Source organism: Ictalurus punctatus, chromosome 27 (genome assembly GCF_001660625.3).
Source record: "Ictalurus punctatus breed USDA103 chromosome 27, Coco_2.0, whole genome shotgun sequence".
NCBI classification, from domain to species: domain Eukaryota; kingdom Metazoa; phylum Chordata; class Actinopteri; order Siluriformes; family Ictaluridae; genus Ictalurus; species Ictalurus punctatus.
The window spans coordinates 5,713,500-5,731,660 of NC_030442.2; the positions used below are offsets into that span (position 1 = coordinate 5,713,500).

Here is an 18,161-nt window from a genome sequence, read left to right on the forward strand (position 1 = left end):
ATGTGTGCACCCAGAGATATTCACAAGTGTTATGTACAAAGAAACCCATGCATTAGAGCAATTATGGTTTTAAAAAAAATTAAACATTTTTGGCAATTTATCTCATTGTTATTATTATCGTTATTACCGCTTGAATGTAAACACTTAATAATAAGTACACTCAAACAAACTGAAGTCTGTGTCATCCCCTTGAGTTTTAGCAATACGAAATGTAATAATCAAGACAAACCTTTTAAATTACATTACAGGAAACTGAGATTTCTACATGTAAACTGAAGCACATACGTTAGAAAGAGACCATTTGTAATGGAACGAGAAAACGTACAAATAATAAACTGAATTAGAACGCAGGGTGGACAAGATAATGGAATTATTGTGCAAAGCTAAAGGTTCGATTGGTTTTAAAGCCAAGAAAGAAAGAAAGAAAGAAAGAACTCAGTTAAGATAAATACAGCGATCCTGACTTGGATGAAAATGATTTGCAGAAAATTTCAAAAGTGCTTTGGGTTGTAAGGCATGTAGAAACATCTGGCAAGCTATACAGCTCGTAAGCGTGTAAGAAACAGATAAAGACAACAAATTGCCCCTCAAACAACTGCTTTTAAGAAGCCAGCAACATATTTTAGTAAATTTGAACGTACAACCAGTTTAGATACAGTATAAAGATACTTCTACCTCATAAAACTAGAGAACCAGCTTTCTGATGCTGTGCATAAATAAATACCTCCATGTTTTGACAGTAACACTCTGCAGCCATTCTGCTCAGTATCCCTCAAAGTGCAGAGGCATTAAGCAGTGCGTGTAAACAAACCTATTACATAAATCAATTACAGACTGTGTGTGAGTGTGTGTCAGTGACTGCACATTGCTGGTAGTATAATTATGTCAAAATGGCAGAAGCTGTGCATATAAAAAAAATAATAAAAGAAGTAAAATACAGTGCCGTGTGTGCACACAGCGAGTTATAAACTGATATACTCACCTCTCTTACTGTACTCTTGATTAGCAGAATTCAGGTAAGACACTGTGCTTTTCTTACGCTGAAACACATAGACAGTTAAGCAATTATCCTCCACATGTTTTTATTATACATACACTTGTATCTGTATGTGTGTGTGTGTGTGTATGTCTGTGTCTGTGTGTGTGTGTATGTGTCTATGTGTGTGTGTGTGTGTGGGGCGCACGGAGGCTTAGTGGTTAGTACGTTCACACCTCCGGTCACACCTTCAGGGTTGGAGGTTCGATTCCCACCGTGGCCGTGTGTGTGGAGTTTGCTTGTTCTCCTGCGCTGCAGGGGTTTCCTCCGGGTACACTGGTTTCCTCCTCCAGTCCAAATACATGCATGGTAGGCGGACTGGCGTTTCCAAAGTGTCTGTAGTGCATGAATGGGTGTGTGAATGGGTGTGTGAATGGGTGTGTGAATGGGTGTGTGAATGGGTGTGTGAATGGGTATGTGAATGGGTATGTGAATCACTGCGCCCGGGGGTCATCTTCAGTCGTCTTGACACTGGATCATGGCGGTCACCGGGAAGTGAGAGTGAGGCCGATGCTGCGCAAGTCTTCCTCACTTGAATCCAATTCACGCACAAGTCGAGTTCCAGTTTGTGTTCTCCATAACGGAGGCGGAAATGGAAACTTCGGTCTTCGTCGAAACCGACGGACGAACTCCCATGTGCGTGTGTATGTGTGAGTGTGAGTGAGTGTGAATGTGTGTGTGTGTGAGCGAGTGTATGTTTGTGTGAGCGTGTGTATGTGTGAGAGTGTGAGCGTGTGTGTGAGTGTATGTGTGAGTGTGTGTGTGTATGTGTGAGTGTATATGTGTGTGTGTATGTGTGTATGTGAGTGTGTGTTTGTGTGAGCGTGTATATGTGTATGTGAGTGTATGTGTGTGTATGTGTGAATGTGAGTGTGTGTGAGTGTATGTGTGAGTGTATGTGTGTGTGTGTATGTGTGTGAGTGTGTATATGTGTGAATGTATGTGTGTATGTGTGTGTGTATGTGTGTGAGCATGTGCGAGTGTGTGTATGTGTGAGTGTATATGTGAGTGTATGTGTGTGGGTGTATGTATGTGTGTGAGTGTGTATATGTGTGAATGTATGTGTGTATGTGTGTGTGTGTGTGAGTGTGTATGTGTGTGAGCATGTGCGAGTGTGTGTATGTGTGAGTGTATATGTGAGTGTATGTGTGTGGGTGTATATGTGAGTGTATGTGTGTGTGTGTGTGTATGTGTGAGTGTGTGTATGTGTGAGTGTATATGTGAGTGTATGTGTGTATATGTGTGCGCGAGTGTGTTACCTCTGGCTCAAACACTGCTCCACTATACACGGGATTTGCTGTTGTTCGTCTCTTTCTCTCTTGGCGTTTGCTCTGAATCTCTGCACATGAGAAACACAGCTGAGGTCAACACCGCGAGACAGTCAGAGACAGCTGATTGCTGGCTGATTGTTTGAACTGTACCGAGTATCATGCTGTATCAAATGCACGGGTAGATTGTGTCTTCATACTACAGACACGTCAAAATGGAGACACACACACACTCACCCTCCAGATAGTCGTGTGTTACGAGCCCCAGAGACAGCATGAAGGCCAGTTTCTGTAAGGAAAACACAGCAGAAAACATCAGTTACTGATGATAAATGACACGCTAGCAAACGAGGAACAGATTCATCTTTTATATAGCAACATTCTTGTTCAACAACAACAACAGAAAAAAGTCAAAACCTATTCTCATTGATATGTGAGTGTATCGTATGCTTGTGTGGTGCTATAGAGTCAGTCATCTTTAGTAAATAATTAGAGATGCACCGATACTAAATTTCTCAGCCGATACCGATAACCTATTATTCAGAGTGATATCAGCCGATACCGATAGTTCTGCCTTTTATGCCTTCTTTTAAAATAATAATAATTAATTCCACAGTTCTGATGTTGTTTCACGGTAACTGGTCTCATAAACAGAAAACACATCACTCTAATTAACATGAACACATGAACTAAATTCTGAAGATTAAAGTAAGATTTCTTAACTTATTGAATGTTATTAATTCATTTTAACATTGACTGAAGTCTAAAAATCCTCCTGTTAGTCTCGCATTCACTCACCACAAACACAAGCATTTCTACTTCACCATAACATCAAACTGGTAACATATAATATAAACTTTTCCTATACATTAACATTAACTGGATATGAAATATACTACTCTACAGATATATTTTCCTGTGCAATATACACCTTTCTGTCAACTCATCTTCATTTAAATATTTCATTGGTGTACTGGCCCTTTAATTCAGCGCGAGCAGTGCGGCAAAAATTTTTTTGACTCGACCCTGAAACTCCCGCTTCACTGCTGCAGCGTCCGGTGTAAAATTTTTGCGGTGCAGAGATTACAGAGATTACAAACTGCAGTTTTGTCATCATTCCACACAAGAGACATCATCTTTACACACAGCACGAAATCCATGTGTTTTTCCGCAATCTTTTGATTGACAGGATATAATTGGCCCTGATCATCGGATGTTTTTAAACTATCGAGCGTGAACAATTGCCTTTATCGGCCGATACATCTGTGCATCTCTAGGAAATACCTGACAATATCCTGATCAGGGTCTCTGTTTACGTGTTGGAACCAACTAAGTGTGTTTGGGGTGTTGGAGTAGCTGTAAATTCTCAGCCAGTGCTGGACATCCTGACTCTTACAGGCTAAACTGTGAGAACCTTTTTATTTTTTTTACACACATACAACTGCGCATTAAAGCACTGAACACAATCATCATAATCAAACTGAGAAAACTGTAATGGTAGACTTGTTTGGCTGAGGATGTGTTTTTAATAAGTTTTTACACTCTTTCACACACACACACATACTATCTCTATGAGATATCTAGACCTAGAATTCTGACATTGTTCATCATTCTTAATCTGTTATTACACTAGAAGCACACTCTGTACCGGGTGACACTGCACATCCGACCGCATCAGAACATTAATGATATTTCAGAACAATTCATCAGGTCTGAACATGAGCAAAATGAACTTCAAGACAATATCACGTCCTTATTTAGGACACCATTTCGTTGAACACCACAAAAGAACACTAAATGACAGATTACCTCATACTTTTACACTTGTAGACATTTATCATTCATTTGTCGTTATATTGTGCGATGACGGAGGTTCTGAAGACTACAGTTAATCATGATACAAGGTTTATGGCTCCAGCTCAGTTCTGGTCCTATACATAAGCACGAGATTCATTCTAAAGATGTTTAAACAACTGAATATCAAAGAAATTATGCTTGGGACTATACACCTATACATCAGACATAACTTATGCCATATGTATAACATAAAATAAATGCTATATGCGTTATTTTCATCTGTGATGTTTAAGAGGAAAATAAAACATTTGATGATTTACTTACACTCACTATTTATATTATCTTAAAATCTGATTAAAAAAATTAAGAAACAAACAAACAAAAAATCTCATTCTGTAGTGAATGGAGGAAAAAGCCATGCCTTACCAGCGGGTTATCCTGACTTGGCTTGGGTGTAGGGGTGTGTGAAGTTACAGGTGTGTTTGTGTGTGACTGAGTGTGTGTGCTGGGTGTGTGTGAGGTTGGAGAAGGGACAGGTGATTTCAGTGGAACTGGGCAAGGTGCAGGGCTGCTGGTTGATGTCTTTGGCTCCACTCTGTCTACTGTGTCAGGTGTCTGAATGAGACAGAGACAACATGAATATCAGCTCTAATCTCATGCCCTCTTGCTCAAAACATCTTTCGTGTCAATGGCTGCTGAACATCTTGATGTCAAAGACTAACACAACATCTTTGCAAAAATATGCTAGTAAAAGATTTTTAAATCTAAGACAAGTAAAACCAAACATTCATTTTATTTTATTTCCCACCTTTTTTTATTTCAAAAAAAAAGAAAAAGGAAATGAAGGTGTGTATACAGTCGAACAAATTCAACAAAGTTTGTTGCCAAGTATTTCATTTCTATCGTCAATGTCTGTAATAATCTGAGAGTGCAGATATTTGCACATTTTATTCACCATGTCAACAGAAATGAACTGAAAACTGAAATGAATGCTCCAGCGTGTAAAATTAAAAGTGTCACAGACCAGTTGTAACGTGACTTCTGGTATAAAATGGTTTTAAGATGCAGACCTGAGGTACCTTGTATCTGACCACTGTCACTTAAGACTTTTAATGAAGACTGAATAAAGCTGTGCTGAATGTTATCGAGTGAGCTTCTCTCCTCCTGGTTAAAAGTTTAAACTAGTCCTGATGCACACTAATATTCACATAACCTACTAACTAGCTATAGTTCTATGTGCTTACATGTAATGCTTAGTTGAGAGGGCGATGTTGTACTCACAGGGGTATTAGGGCAGGGCTCGCTGCTCCGGGTTGTGTGAGGTGTGCCTGCGTTTGCAGAGTCGGTGTTAGCTTGAACAGAGCATACAGCATGGGGTTTGCTGGGTTGGGGCGAGATGAGAATGCTGGGAAGCTGTGTGTTGTGCTTTGTGCTGCTAGTACTGAACTGACTGATGTTGGTGCTGAGTGTCATGGTGATGCTGGGGCAAGGCTGGATTATGTTAAAGCCAGGCTGGGCAGTGCCAGGGCACGGCTGGGTGGCGTTAGTGGCTCCAGGCGGGGCATTGGCAGTGCCAGGTTGGGGATTAAAAATGTGGAGTTGGTGCACTGGGCCTGTTGAGGGCAGCAGAGCTGAGCTGAGCTTGGCAGTAAGGAGCACAGGCTGCTGAGATGAGGCCAGGATTGGCTGCAGTGCTGCGGGAGCCACAGATGTTTTGGGCATTACCTGTTCCAAATGTTTAGTGGAAAAAAAGGAAAGAGAAAGATAGAGAGATTCACAAGGTTAAGGAGTAGCATCTGCTGCAGTTAACTGCACAATGCGATCCGTGACATTTCATTTTAACACTTTCAAAGATACAAAACAAGAGAGCGATTATGTAGCGTTTAACTTCATCTACACTGGCTATGTCAGTATACGCTGGCTTGCGTAAAGATTCCACCCCCTTGAACTTTCCCACATCTGTAGCATCTAGCATTGGGAGCCTGCAGAGATTGTTCTAGAACATACCTAAACAAAGCAAATCTGGGACAAAGTTCTGGACAAGTACGAGTCAGGATTCGGTTGTCAACAGAATCCTGTTTTGAACACCCATGAAGCACCATTAGATTCATTATTAGACTGTGACTCTGCCTAGAGAGGCCAGCCATCAAATGACAGTGATCAGGTAAGAATGGCATTCATCAGAGAAGCAATTCATGATATATAATGCCAGTTAAGTCCATTTCATTTGCAGGTTGTTTCAGGGGGGTGAATACTTACAGTAAGCAAGTCACTGTGAACGCATCAGCAGCAGGCCACAGACAAACTAATTAAGATATCACCGGTCAAAAAATGGCCAAGTATGCAAAAAAAAATAAGAATGATGTAAACACTGCAAGCCCAGTAAAAATAACAAATGTCTGGTTTTCGTTTTGAACAGTAGACACATACAATACAGTCATCAACTCAGCAATCTCAAACAAGTAACAGGAGGATAATAATAAATAATTAACACACATTTTTAAAAAGAATTGAAAAAGTTTTTGTGCACCACAGTCGATGACTCGAGCGAAGCTGGTTTACCTGAACTTTTCCGTGCTACACTCACCATCCACTTTATTAGGGACACCTGCGCATTCATGCAGTTATCTAATCAGCCAATCAGGTCAAGAGTTTCAGTTAACCTCCGTTCACATCAAACATCAGAATGGGGAAAAAGTGGGATATATGTGACTTTGATCGAGGCATGGATGTTAGTACCAGAAGGGCTTTGTTTATTTCAGAAAGGCTGATCTTCTGGGATTTTCACACACAACACTCACAACAGAGTTTACACAGAATGCTGCGTGAAAAAAAAAAGAATAACAGTGAGCGAGGGGCAGTTCTGTGGGTGGAAACGCCGTGTCATTAAGAGAGGTCAGAGGAAAACGGCCAGACTGCTTCAAGCTGCCAGGAAGGATATAATACGTTTACAACTGAGGTGAGCAGAAAAGTATCTCAGCATGTACAAAACATCGAAGCTCGAATTGGATGAGCCACAACAGCAGAAGAACACATTAGGTTCTGCTCCTGTCAGCCAAAAACAGGAATCTGAGGCTATCATGAGCACAGACTCACCCAAACTGGACAGCTGAAAATTGGAAGAAAAAAAAATAAATCAGTCTTCAACTGTCCAGTCTGGGTGAGTTGGTGCTCATGACAGCCTCAGATTATTGTTCTTGACTACCAGGAGTGGAAGGAGTGTCCATGAAGCATAGCCAGGGGTCTGTGGGGTTTTTTTTTCTTTTTTCTTTTTTTTTTTTTTAAAGCACCCCTATTATGCTATATTAAAGTGCCTAATTTTGTTCTAATTTTGTTTGAGAGGTCTCATACAATAAGTTTACATGCATCCAAGGCCAAAAACATTTTGCAGCATCATCTCTTTTTCTCGTTCAAGGATCTGTTCACTCTAAACTCGTCCTTTCAGAGAGCCTACACTGCTCTGATTGGTCAGATGTCCCAGTCTGTTGTGATTGGTCTTGTGATCACTTACAGCTCGTGTCAGAAAGGAAACGCCCACTACCAAATCTGAATTCCAGCTTAGTAATAATGTCGGTTTACTTTACCAATTTGAGGCCGAGTAAAGATAATCCCGGACCACCATCCCAAGCACGACGAGAACAGGACGTTCCTCAGTGGTGAGTTTGCATGTAGTTGGACAATAACGTGAGCAGAGGCTTACAGCTGTGCACTATCTGCACACTTATACACTACGCATCTCTTTAATGAATAATCGTTTCGCAAATCCCGCATTGATTTCAGCTAGATTTAAGAAGGTCGGAGTTGAACTGCTGTAGTATTGTTTTGAAATTAATTGTAACCACTGACGCTTTACATGCTCGTCCTTTGTGAGTCCGTGCAAAGTGGTTTTTCTTTTGCAGCTCAAAAAACAACATCTTCGAGACATGAACCTAACTCTTTCAGGACGAAACCTTAACCTTAATATCTGAAAAACCTTAAAAGGGGCGCTTTAACTTTTACACTGTTACAGCGCTGGAAATCACAACCCACAAATATCAACGTTAATCAATAAATATCAAGTTCTTGTACAGTGAACTCCACTAATATTGGCACCCTTGGAAAATATGAGCAAAGAAGGCTGAGAAAAATTGTCTATTGTTTCACTTTTTGATCTTTTGTTCAAAACAATTCACAAAAATACTCTGCTCTCATGGATATCAAACAATTGCAAACACAACACAGGTTTATCAAAAAATATATATCTTTGTTAAATATAGGTGTGCAACAATTATTGGCACCCATATGAGTATTCATATGAGAAAAATATATTTGAAGTATATTCCTACTGATATTTTACATTTTTAGTACACCTGGGTGATTAGGAACAGGAAATTGTTCAACCATGACTTCCTGTTTCACACGGGTATAAATATGAGGAAACACAAAGGCCAAATTCCCTTAGTCATTCATAATAATGGGTAAGACCAAGGAATAAAGCTGTGATGTGCGGCAAAGAGTATCTACTCTCATCCAAAAATAAACTCGAGCGTCTTCAGTTTGCCAGACACTACTGGAACTTCAAATGGGATCGGGTTCTATGGTCAGATTAAACCAAAACAGAGCTTATTGGCAATAAACACCAGAGGTGGTTTTGATACACACAGAGAGGTAGCCATATGGAAAAGTACCTCACATCCACGGTTAAATATGGTGGAGGTTCTTTAATGTTTTGGGGCTGTTTTTCTGCCAGAGGACCTGGACATCTTGCGTGGACCTCAAAATGTGAAGGATCTGGAGAGATTTTGTATAGAGGAATGATCTCAGATCCCTTGCCATGTGTTCTCCAACCTCATCAGGCATTATAGGAGAAGACTCAGAGCTGTTATCTTGACAAAGGGAGGTAGCACAAAGTATTGACTAGAAGGGTGTAAATTGATGTTAATCTATATATAACAAATATATTTTTTGATAAACCTGTGTTGTGTTTGCAATTATTTGATATCCATGGCAGCAGAGAATTTTAGTGAATATTTTAAACAAAAGATCCTCAGGTTAAACAATAAGGACAATTTTTCACAGCCTTCTTTGCTCATATTTATCAAGGGTGCCAATATTAGTGGAAGGCACTGTAGTTATTAGCCTGTTTGTCTAGGCATAACTTGTTTTGCTGGCAGAATCTGTAGGAATTCAAAACCTCTATGGTTATATTTAACAGCCAAAATATTATTGCACACATTGGAACAATGAGCTGAATATCTGAATAATTGGATTTTGTTTGGAGGGGGTCCATAGAATTTATTTTACGGTTAAAGGGATCCCTGCTTGCTAAAAGTCTGAGAACCCCTGCTCTACACGCTAGTCATGCTGGCTGGGATGGGGACTGAGGGGTTTCCATGGGAACAAACTTGCAGTAGAGGAGCTCAGTTGTCTGTCTGGTGGACAGGACAAATTTAGGAACTCTGACTGGCAGAGTGCCAATGAGTCACACGCAATGTGAATTTAAAAACTGGGACTGCACCCTAACTAAAGATACGGCTCCATTCCTCAAAGTATTCATTTTTGTCATTAGTCAAAAAAAAAAAAAAAGAATAAATCAACAGGAATAACAAGGTTTTGTAACAATAACGTATTAAAAGAAATCCGTCTTTCTTCGTAGTTTTCACTATCACTGTAGAAACCAGAGTAAAAAAAATCCATACTGTTTTCTCTGCTTTCTCATGTTTATTAGTAAACCTCTCACCACTGCCGGACGCCACTGCTGACATGTACACACTGACACGTTCACTTACAACAATGGTGTTTTTGGGAACAATCCGCACAGGCTCAGTTCCCTGATTGGCTGGCTTGCTGGCTGTCTGGAGACCTATCGATGAATTCTGGGGGTCTGAGTTTGGAAGGCTGGGGCGGGGCGTATTGGTGAGGGTGGTAACCATGGCGATGGTGGGTGTAGGCATCATGGCAATGGGAGTGGTGGGTGTGGCAGCTCTCAGCATCAGAGGTAGAGTCTTAGTGGCAATGACTGGAGTCACACTCACGGAGTTCTAGAGAGAAAAAAATCATTCACATCATTCACACATACAAGCACACAATATAGAACCACAGTATACACACCTCAAGATCACGACCATGAACTAACTACAATTTACCAAACTTAATTCTTAAGTTTAGTTTAGGCAGGAAGTTGTGATATCGTACCTTAGAAAAGTGTAACTACTTCTACATTTCAGTAATACATAAGTCTGGCATTTTTAAAGGAGGAAGAAGGGGACAACTACTTGTGGAGTGTTGAGGTGAGTTGGAGGAAGAGAGCTCTGGTTCTGGTTGGAGATCAGTGTAGTAGTTTTGCCATCGGCCTGTAGAGGGAGCTGCGTGTGTGTCTGGAGCCTGATCTCCGCTGAATCCTGCTTCACCAGCAAATCTCTCCTCAACTGCTCCACCACCTTTTTCTGGGGAAAGAATACAGCAAAGCTGTGAATACACAAGCTCTGTTCTAAAGAGGTGAGAAGTGTAATGACAGCCCCACAGACTTGAAGAGGCTCCACGCATACACCCACTCGGCCAAGCCTGCGCTGCTGTGTGGATTTCGACTCTCTTATTGCAGCAGTCTATAACAGATGGTCAAAGTGTTTCTGTCCCTGCTGTGACTGTATTTTATGAACCTATAAAAAGGAAAAATCTCTTGCAATATAAACAGGACTAATGTAAAGCCTCTAATCCATCCATCCATCCATCCATCCATCCATTTTCTGTAATGCTTATCCTTCAGGGTCACAGGGAACCTGGAGCCTATCCCAGGGTGCATGGCGCACAAGGTGGGGTACACCCTGCACAGGGTACCAATCCATCACAGGGCACAATCACACACACATTCATACACTACGGACACTACGGCCAATACACGCCAATCAGCCTACCATGCATGTCTTTGGACTGGGGGAGGAAACCGGAGTTCTCAGAGGAAACCCCCGCAGGGCAGGGAGAACATGCGAACTCCGCACACACAGGGCTGCGGTGGGAATCGAACCCCCAACCCTGGTGGTAAAGCCTCTAATAATATATAAAAGCCACAACATATGATCCTGGTGCAGTATGTTATGAATTTGACTCACTCTACATTTCATTCTCAACACACATTCTCAATGTCCTTCTATTACAGGGCTGTAACAATTTCCATTCCAGAAGTACCCTCTCTGTACTGCCACAAGGTCAGTGATACGTTAGGTGGATGCTTCTTATATAGTCGACTCTGTCTGTCAATCAGAGTGGGAGTCAGATTCACTGCTCATTCTTTGACTCAACTAATGACAAGGACTCAGAAAAGGAATGAAAGAGAATAGGTGATATGATTGGGTAAATTGGGTAAAGTGTAGGGCTGGGTAAAAAAATATAGATTCTCAGATTTTAATCGATCTTCAATTTAACGAAATGATATACTTAATGTGCGTGCTTTACTGGAGAGGATGTGAGTATTATCTGTAGTTTGCCTCTCGTCCTGAAGATGTCGCCATCTTTCATGTTTTGAATTATTGAAAACGGTTTTATTTCTTAAACATATTTTAAGTTTTTAATGAACTGTTGGGACTTTTACAACGTTTTTAATTTATTTTTTACAGTAATGTGCAGTTTGTGCTTACATGCATTGTATGCACATTTTTATGATTTCTTGTTACAATGTTTGTTACTCAAAGTAAAAGTAGAAAGTATATAACTGTGTAGGCCCTATTGTTAATGTAAACGTGTATTTCAGTAATATAGCTAAGTAGGAGGGTTTCAGTTACCCGCATTTATATTAAAACATGGGTTCCATGTCTGCAAAACTCAGATGTGAAATGAAATATTGATAACTAATCGATCTTGAATCAAAACCATATAAATAAGAATTGAATCGCCAAATTGGTCACAATATCCATCCCTAGTAAAGTCTGTGTGTGTGCGCGCGCATGTGTAATGCTCCTTATAGATATAAAATAGCATGCAAAATCAGAACAATGCAACAATGAAAGCTTTCACATGTTACTGGGTAAACTGACTACAGGGACATCATTAAAAAGCACACACTCTAATCATAAGACATAAGCATGTCTTATAAACCATGAACACAGTTAAAGAGACTCTCTCTCTCTCTCTCTCTCATTCCATGGCAGTGACTTTAGAAGAAAAAAAAATGGACCCAAGTGACATTTTGCTGATACCAGAATTCTGTTTTCTATTCCATTGTTTTTCAGTTTATAACGAAGTAGATTGATTAAAAGTCACAACAAACTGAACCATTAAACTATAAAATGAGTCTTTTATAAAAATAAAGCTGCATTTACTTGCTTTCTGGTAAGTTCAGATTTGATGTGGGGTTTAGAAAAAACTCCTTAAAAACTCTCCTCTACAGTACATACAACGTGTTTCCGTATGGCTGACGCTGACATCAGATGACGTCAAAGAACAGATCTTCAAAGATTTGACCCCCTCGCAGATCACAGGAGGAGCTCACACTCCCATGATGAACAGCTTCTGCAGTGACGGAATACATGTACACCTCTGACAAAAATTGAGAACATTAAGATGAGCAGATCGGCTGGATTTCTGAGTGATTTGTTTGCAGTCTTCCTCGGCTGTTGTTGCAAGAGGATCCCGAAATAGGAGCGCCAAGATTATGTAATGCAAAGATATACATGTTTCATGTTCCAGAAGCGCTTAAGAAACTGAAGTTTTCTAGTTTTAAAGAAGCATGCAAAATAAGAGACGGTACACAACCTGCAGTCTTTGTTCCAGTCATGAGGTCAAAGTCAGACAACACTGATGAATTAATATGTGAAAAATATATTTGAAATATATTCCCATTGATATTTTACATTTTTAGAATAACTGGGTGACATGAAATTATTCAATCATTACTTCCTGTTTCACAGGGGTATAAATATGAGGTAACACATATGCCAAATTTGTCATAACACAGCCAAGCCACGACTCAGTTTCCCAGGAGGCACCGTGGACTACAAACATGGCCGCTGAGAACTACATTTCCCACACACGACGCATGCGCTCGCTCTCCCCAGAGTTCTAATCGCACACACCTGCATCCAATCACACACACACTCTCACCACAGTGAGACGGGTGACCCGCTGTGGCGTCAAGCCATTGAAGGCCACGGTAGAATGATTAGCGACCAGAACCAGCAGCTAGCCATCCTGATTGCGCAGGTGAATAAACCGCGCCATTCGCTACACCGATGCCTGCGCAGTTTCTGCCCATACCGGCACCTGAGAAATATGCCGCGGATCCGGCACACTGTCGGGGTTTTCTCCTCCAATGCTACGTTTTTTGCGAGCTACCCAGGGATGCTGGAGACCCGGAGAATCACCCACTTCATGGAGCTGTTAACTGGGAGAGCTGTACTCTGGGCCACGGCTGAATGGGAGCAGAGAAGCAGCACCATCACGTCCTTGGACAGATCAATTTCGGCTGGTCTTCAATCCCTCTCCGGATAACGAGGAGACAGGGGAGGAAATGCTAACCCTAAAGCAAGGTGCACGCTATGTTGCGGATTAGGCCCTAGAGTTTCGCACTATCGCTGCCAGGAGTGGATGGAATGAGCCAGCTCTCAAGACTATGTTTCGCCAGGGATTGAACCCAGATGTAATGACAGAGCTGGCCTGTCGCGGCGACCAATTCACCTTTGTCTCACTCATTAATTTGGCCATCCGTCTAGATTGCCTGCTACAGAGCCGCCGCACAGTACGCAGTGAGGCGGCTGTTGCGGTGCAAGGCATTGCCGCTGAACCCATGCAGCTGGGGCGTGCGCGGCTCAACGCAGGGGAGAGAGAGAGAGACGAAGTTGCGAGTTTTGTTGCTTCTACTGTGGTGAGGAGAGGCACCTCATCAGACAATGCCCTCTCAAGCAGCGGCGCGACCTAGGAGATAGCGTGATGGCTAAACCACATCAGCCAGGGGTGAGTTCGGGTCCTTCAACCCAGAGCACATCTCAACCTGCATTTGTGTTACCTGTCGTAGTTGAATACTCAGAGTTGTCTTGTACCTTAGAAGCGCTGATTGACTCAGGAGCGGTGGGGAATTTCATCGATCAGAACACCGTACAGCAGTACAACATTCCCGTTCGCCCACTAATTCAACCCCGTAAGATCCAGGCCATCGTTGGAGCCCCTATTGGGAAGGGGTTCGTCTCCATTTGTACAGAACCACTCATCCTCCAAACCAGCGCGCTTCATCGGGAGAGCATGGTGTTTTATGTCACAGTGTCTGCCAGACATCCAGTGATTCTCGGCCTCCCCTGGCTGGAACAACACAACCCAGGTATTTCATGGACTAACATGGAGATCACGCACTGGTCCACCCACTGCATAGCACATTGCCTACACACACCTGTGATCTCACTAGCGGCCACCTCAATCGAAAGCCCAAGTAAAACTGCTACAGTCCACATTCTACCTGAATATCATGACCTCAGCGAAGCGTTTAGTAAGGAGAAAGCTAGCGGATTACCACCTCATTGACCCTACGACTGTGCCATAGATCTGCTCCCAGGAACCACGCCATCCCGAGGAAGGGTGTATCCATTGTCACAGACTGAGCAGAGAACTATGGATGAGTATATTCAGGAGGCATTGCAACAGGCCTACATAAGACCATCCACATCCCCTGCGTCAGCAGGATTTTTCTTTGTGGACAAGGAGGGAGGAGGGCTCAGGCCATGCATCGATTACAAGGGTCTTAATCAATGCTGTATCAAGTAGCGCTACACTCTTCCGTTAGTTCCGGTCACCCTCGAACAACTCCGAGCTGCCACCATCATCACTAAACTGGATCTCCGCAGTACATACAACCTGGTCCAGATCAGAGAAGGAGATGAGTGGAAGGCCACTATGAATATCTGGTAATGCCGTATGGGCTCTCTAGCGCCCCTCGGTCTTTCAGTGCCTAATAAATGACGTCCTAAGGGACATGCTGGGACGTACAATTATTACGTACATTGACGACATCTTGATCTATTCCAGTTCCCAGGAGGAGCACGTCCAACATGTCCAGAAAGTACTACAAAGACTCTTCAAGCACCAGCTTTATGGCAAAGCCGAAAAGTGTGAATTCCACAAGGACACCATCTCGTTTCTGGGGAACATCATCAGCCCTGAGGGCTCACCATGGACCAAGGTAAAGTACAGGCAGAAGTAGAATGGCCCACCTCAGTAACTGTGAAGGAGCTACAGAGATTCCTGGGTTTTGCAAACTTTTACAGGTGGTTCATTAGAGATTTCAGCTCCATAGCACACCCATTGACGTCCATGATGAGAGGGAGGCCAAAATGCCTGTCCTGGAATACAGCTGCCCAAGCAGTACTAGAGCAACTCAAGAAGGCATTCACAACTGCCCCCATCACCAAATACCCCGACCCGTCCAAGCCGTTCGTGGTGGAGGTCGATGCGTCCGAGACTGGAGTAGGAGCCGTCCTCTCACAACGGTTCGGAGAGATGCCCAAGCTCCACCCTGTGGCCTTCTTTTCCCGAAAACTGTCACCAGCAGAGCGAAATTATGATGTGGGCAATAGAGAACTCTTGGCCGTAAATCTAGCCCTGAAGGAATGGTGGCATTGGCTGGAGGGGGCAACACACCCCTTCTCCCTTCTCACAGATCAAAAGAACCTAGAGTACCTACGTACCGCCAAACGTTTATCACCTCGTCAAGCCCGCTGGTCACTATTCTTCGCAAGGTTCCAATTCACCCTGTCGTACAGACCCGGGTCAAGAACACTAAGGCGGATGCCCTCTCTTGTCTGGACAGCACTGAGGATCGGAGGAACCACGAGGAGTTCATTATTTCCCCACCCTGCATTATCAGTGCCCAGGAGTGGGAGTTGGATCAAACCTTAGCGAGCATTCCCCGGTCACAGGTTCCAGCAGCACGCCCCTTGGGAAGACAATTTGTGCACGAGCGGCACTGACAGGAACTCATTGTCTGGGCCCACACATCTGTTGCCACGGGTCACCCAGGTGCACACCGCACCTACCATCTGTTGCGGGCCAAGTACTGGTGGCCTAACATGGAGAGGGAGGTACGCCGAATAGTGGCTTCATGCTCATCGTGTGCTCAATGTAATGTGCCACGAACACTACCGGCCGGTAACTCAAACCCCTACCCGTACCGGAACGCCCCTGGTGCCACATCTCCATTGACTTTGTCACGGACCTTCCAGAATCCCAGGGTAACACGACCATTCTGGTGATGGTGGACCGATTTTCAAAATCCGTAAGGCTCAACCTGAGGTAAAATTTTAAGCCCTACTTGCCCAAATACTAAATGGTGTTGGTTTATCATGCAAATAGAGCGCACATGCCCTAATTGCTTCTAAGCACTTCATTTCGCTTGTAGATGTTGCTGTGTTTTTCACAAATTTGTGGATGACATGCACTGTATATGGTCAGCATATGTGCTGTTGGGAAGTAGGGGCATGTGTGCGTAGGCATAGTGGGCCAGAGCTGCAAATGCTAACCAAATAGAGTTGTGCAATGGGGAAAGACACCAGGCTCACAAGACTACCACGTGGTTTCAGAAGCATTCATATACACGATGTGGCCAAAAGTATGTGGACACTTTGTATGCTGTGGATTTATAATTTCCTTCAATGGAAATGAGAGGCCCAATCATATTACAGCATTACAGTGCCCCTGTACACAAAGTGAGCTCCACAAAAACATGGGTTGCCAAGGCTGGATTGGAAAAATCCGAGAAGCATGTACAGAGCCCTGACCTCAACCCCACTGAACACCTTTGGGATGAACTGGAATGCAGACTGCACCCCTGGCCTCCTCGCCTGACATCAGCACCTGACCTCACTAAGCATTAAGCTTTTGTGGCTTAATGTTGAAATCCACACAGCCACGCTCTAGTAGACACCCTTCCCAGAAGAGTGGAGGTTATTATAATCTGCAATGGGATGTTTAAAAAGCACGTGTGTGAGATGGTCAAGTGCCCACAAACTTTTGGCCATATAGTGTACAACATGTTGGCGTTTTGTCTATGGAAAGTTGTCTAGGCCAGAAACTGCCATGTTCAACCTTTAGACATTTTAGTACAAACTAGGATTCATAGAAATGACAGCAGTGGTGCCGTTCCGCGAGCAGCTACGTAATGATGTGTGCATGGTGGTGTGCTTATATGTGCGTAAAAACAAGCTATGAATTTGTATGCCAGAATGTGTAAAAGGTTTAGAACTTCTTCAAGCATATACAGTGTGACAGGGTGAATAAGTATTGCAATAGATGATGCAGTCTCTCTCTCTCTCCCTTTCTGCTGAAGACATGCTGCCTCCTTTTTTTCGGATGTTTTTTCCTTTGTCCTTAATGTCACTTCATTTTTCATTTGATAGCGATAATACCTGAGCACGCACACACGCACACACACACACACACACACACACACCCAAAGACTAGCTATGAGGATCTTTCTGCTTGCTGTCACTCTCTGTGCTGGTATTTAACCAGCTCTGAGCTTCCGATTAAAATTCCACTCACATTGCCTGCTTCCTCACACACACATCCACCCCACATTTCTCTCTCTCAGCACTAGTGCACATCTAGTCATTAGGAACAGCATGGAAGTGCTGATCTGGCTCTCACAGGCTGATTCACAAAGCATTCTATCTTTCATTTCAATTAACCCAAAACTTAGACAATCACGATAAGAGAGGAGGGGAGTGTGGGTGCACAGCCGGGAACATAGCTCTCTTTTGAGATTCATCCATTTTCTTAAATAAAGATTTTTTTAAAAACATGCACACACACATTATTTTTTTTCCCTATATCCAGACCAGTGGGTTTTTCAAAACCCACATACAGCTTATCTGCAGAGTCGTGTGTGGCTGTGGCTGGGCTTTCAAAGCCTTAACAAAAGAAACAGATGCCACACATTGCTCAGTCCAATACCTGAGACGCAGCTGAAGCACTGAAACAGCTGCTGGTTTATCGGGCTTCATTCCAAATAACCAGACAACACTTAGGCCTGCACAGAAATCAGGATTCAGAGAATGACACAAGAGGGTAGACGAAAAAACTAAAAGAGGTAGAATACTTTAGTG

General features: G+C 42.9%; 1 protein-coding gene across 3 annotated transcripts in view; it reads right to left on the reverse strand.

Annotated features, from left to right (window-relative positions):
- Positions 1–18,161, reverse strand: part of phf21aa (PHD finger protein 21Aa) — a 71,464-nt gene that overhangs the window by 13,349 nt on the left and 39,954 nt on the right. For all 3 annotated transcript variants that reach the window (XR_008393610.1, XR_006981230.2, XM_017459337.3), the window contains exons 6-12: positions 10,356–10,526; positions 9,870–10,121; positions 5,383–5,826; positions 4,528–4,716; positions 2,542–2,593; positions 2,296–2,375; positions 983–1,040 (exon numbers count right to left, since the gene is read on the reverse strand). Coding sequence is in view for 1 of the 3 variants with exons in the window: in XM_017459337.3 (XP_017314826.1) it covers positions 983–1,040; positions 2,296–2,375; positions 2,542–2,593; positions 4,528–4,716; positions 5,383–5,826; positions 9,870–10,121; positions 10,356–10,526 (1,246 nt within the window). In the remaining 2 variants the exon portion in view is untranslated. The remainder of the gene's footprint in view (positions 1–982; positions 1,041–2,295; positions 2,376–2,541; positions 2,594–4,527; positions 4,717–5,382; positions 5,827–9,869; positions 10,122–10,355; positions 10,527–18,161) is intronic.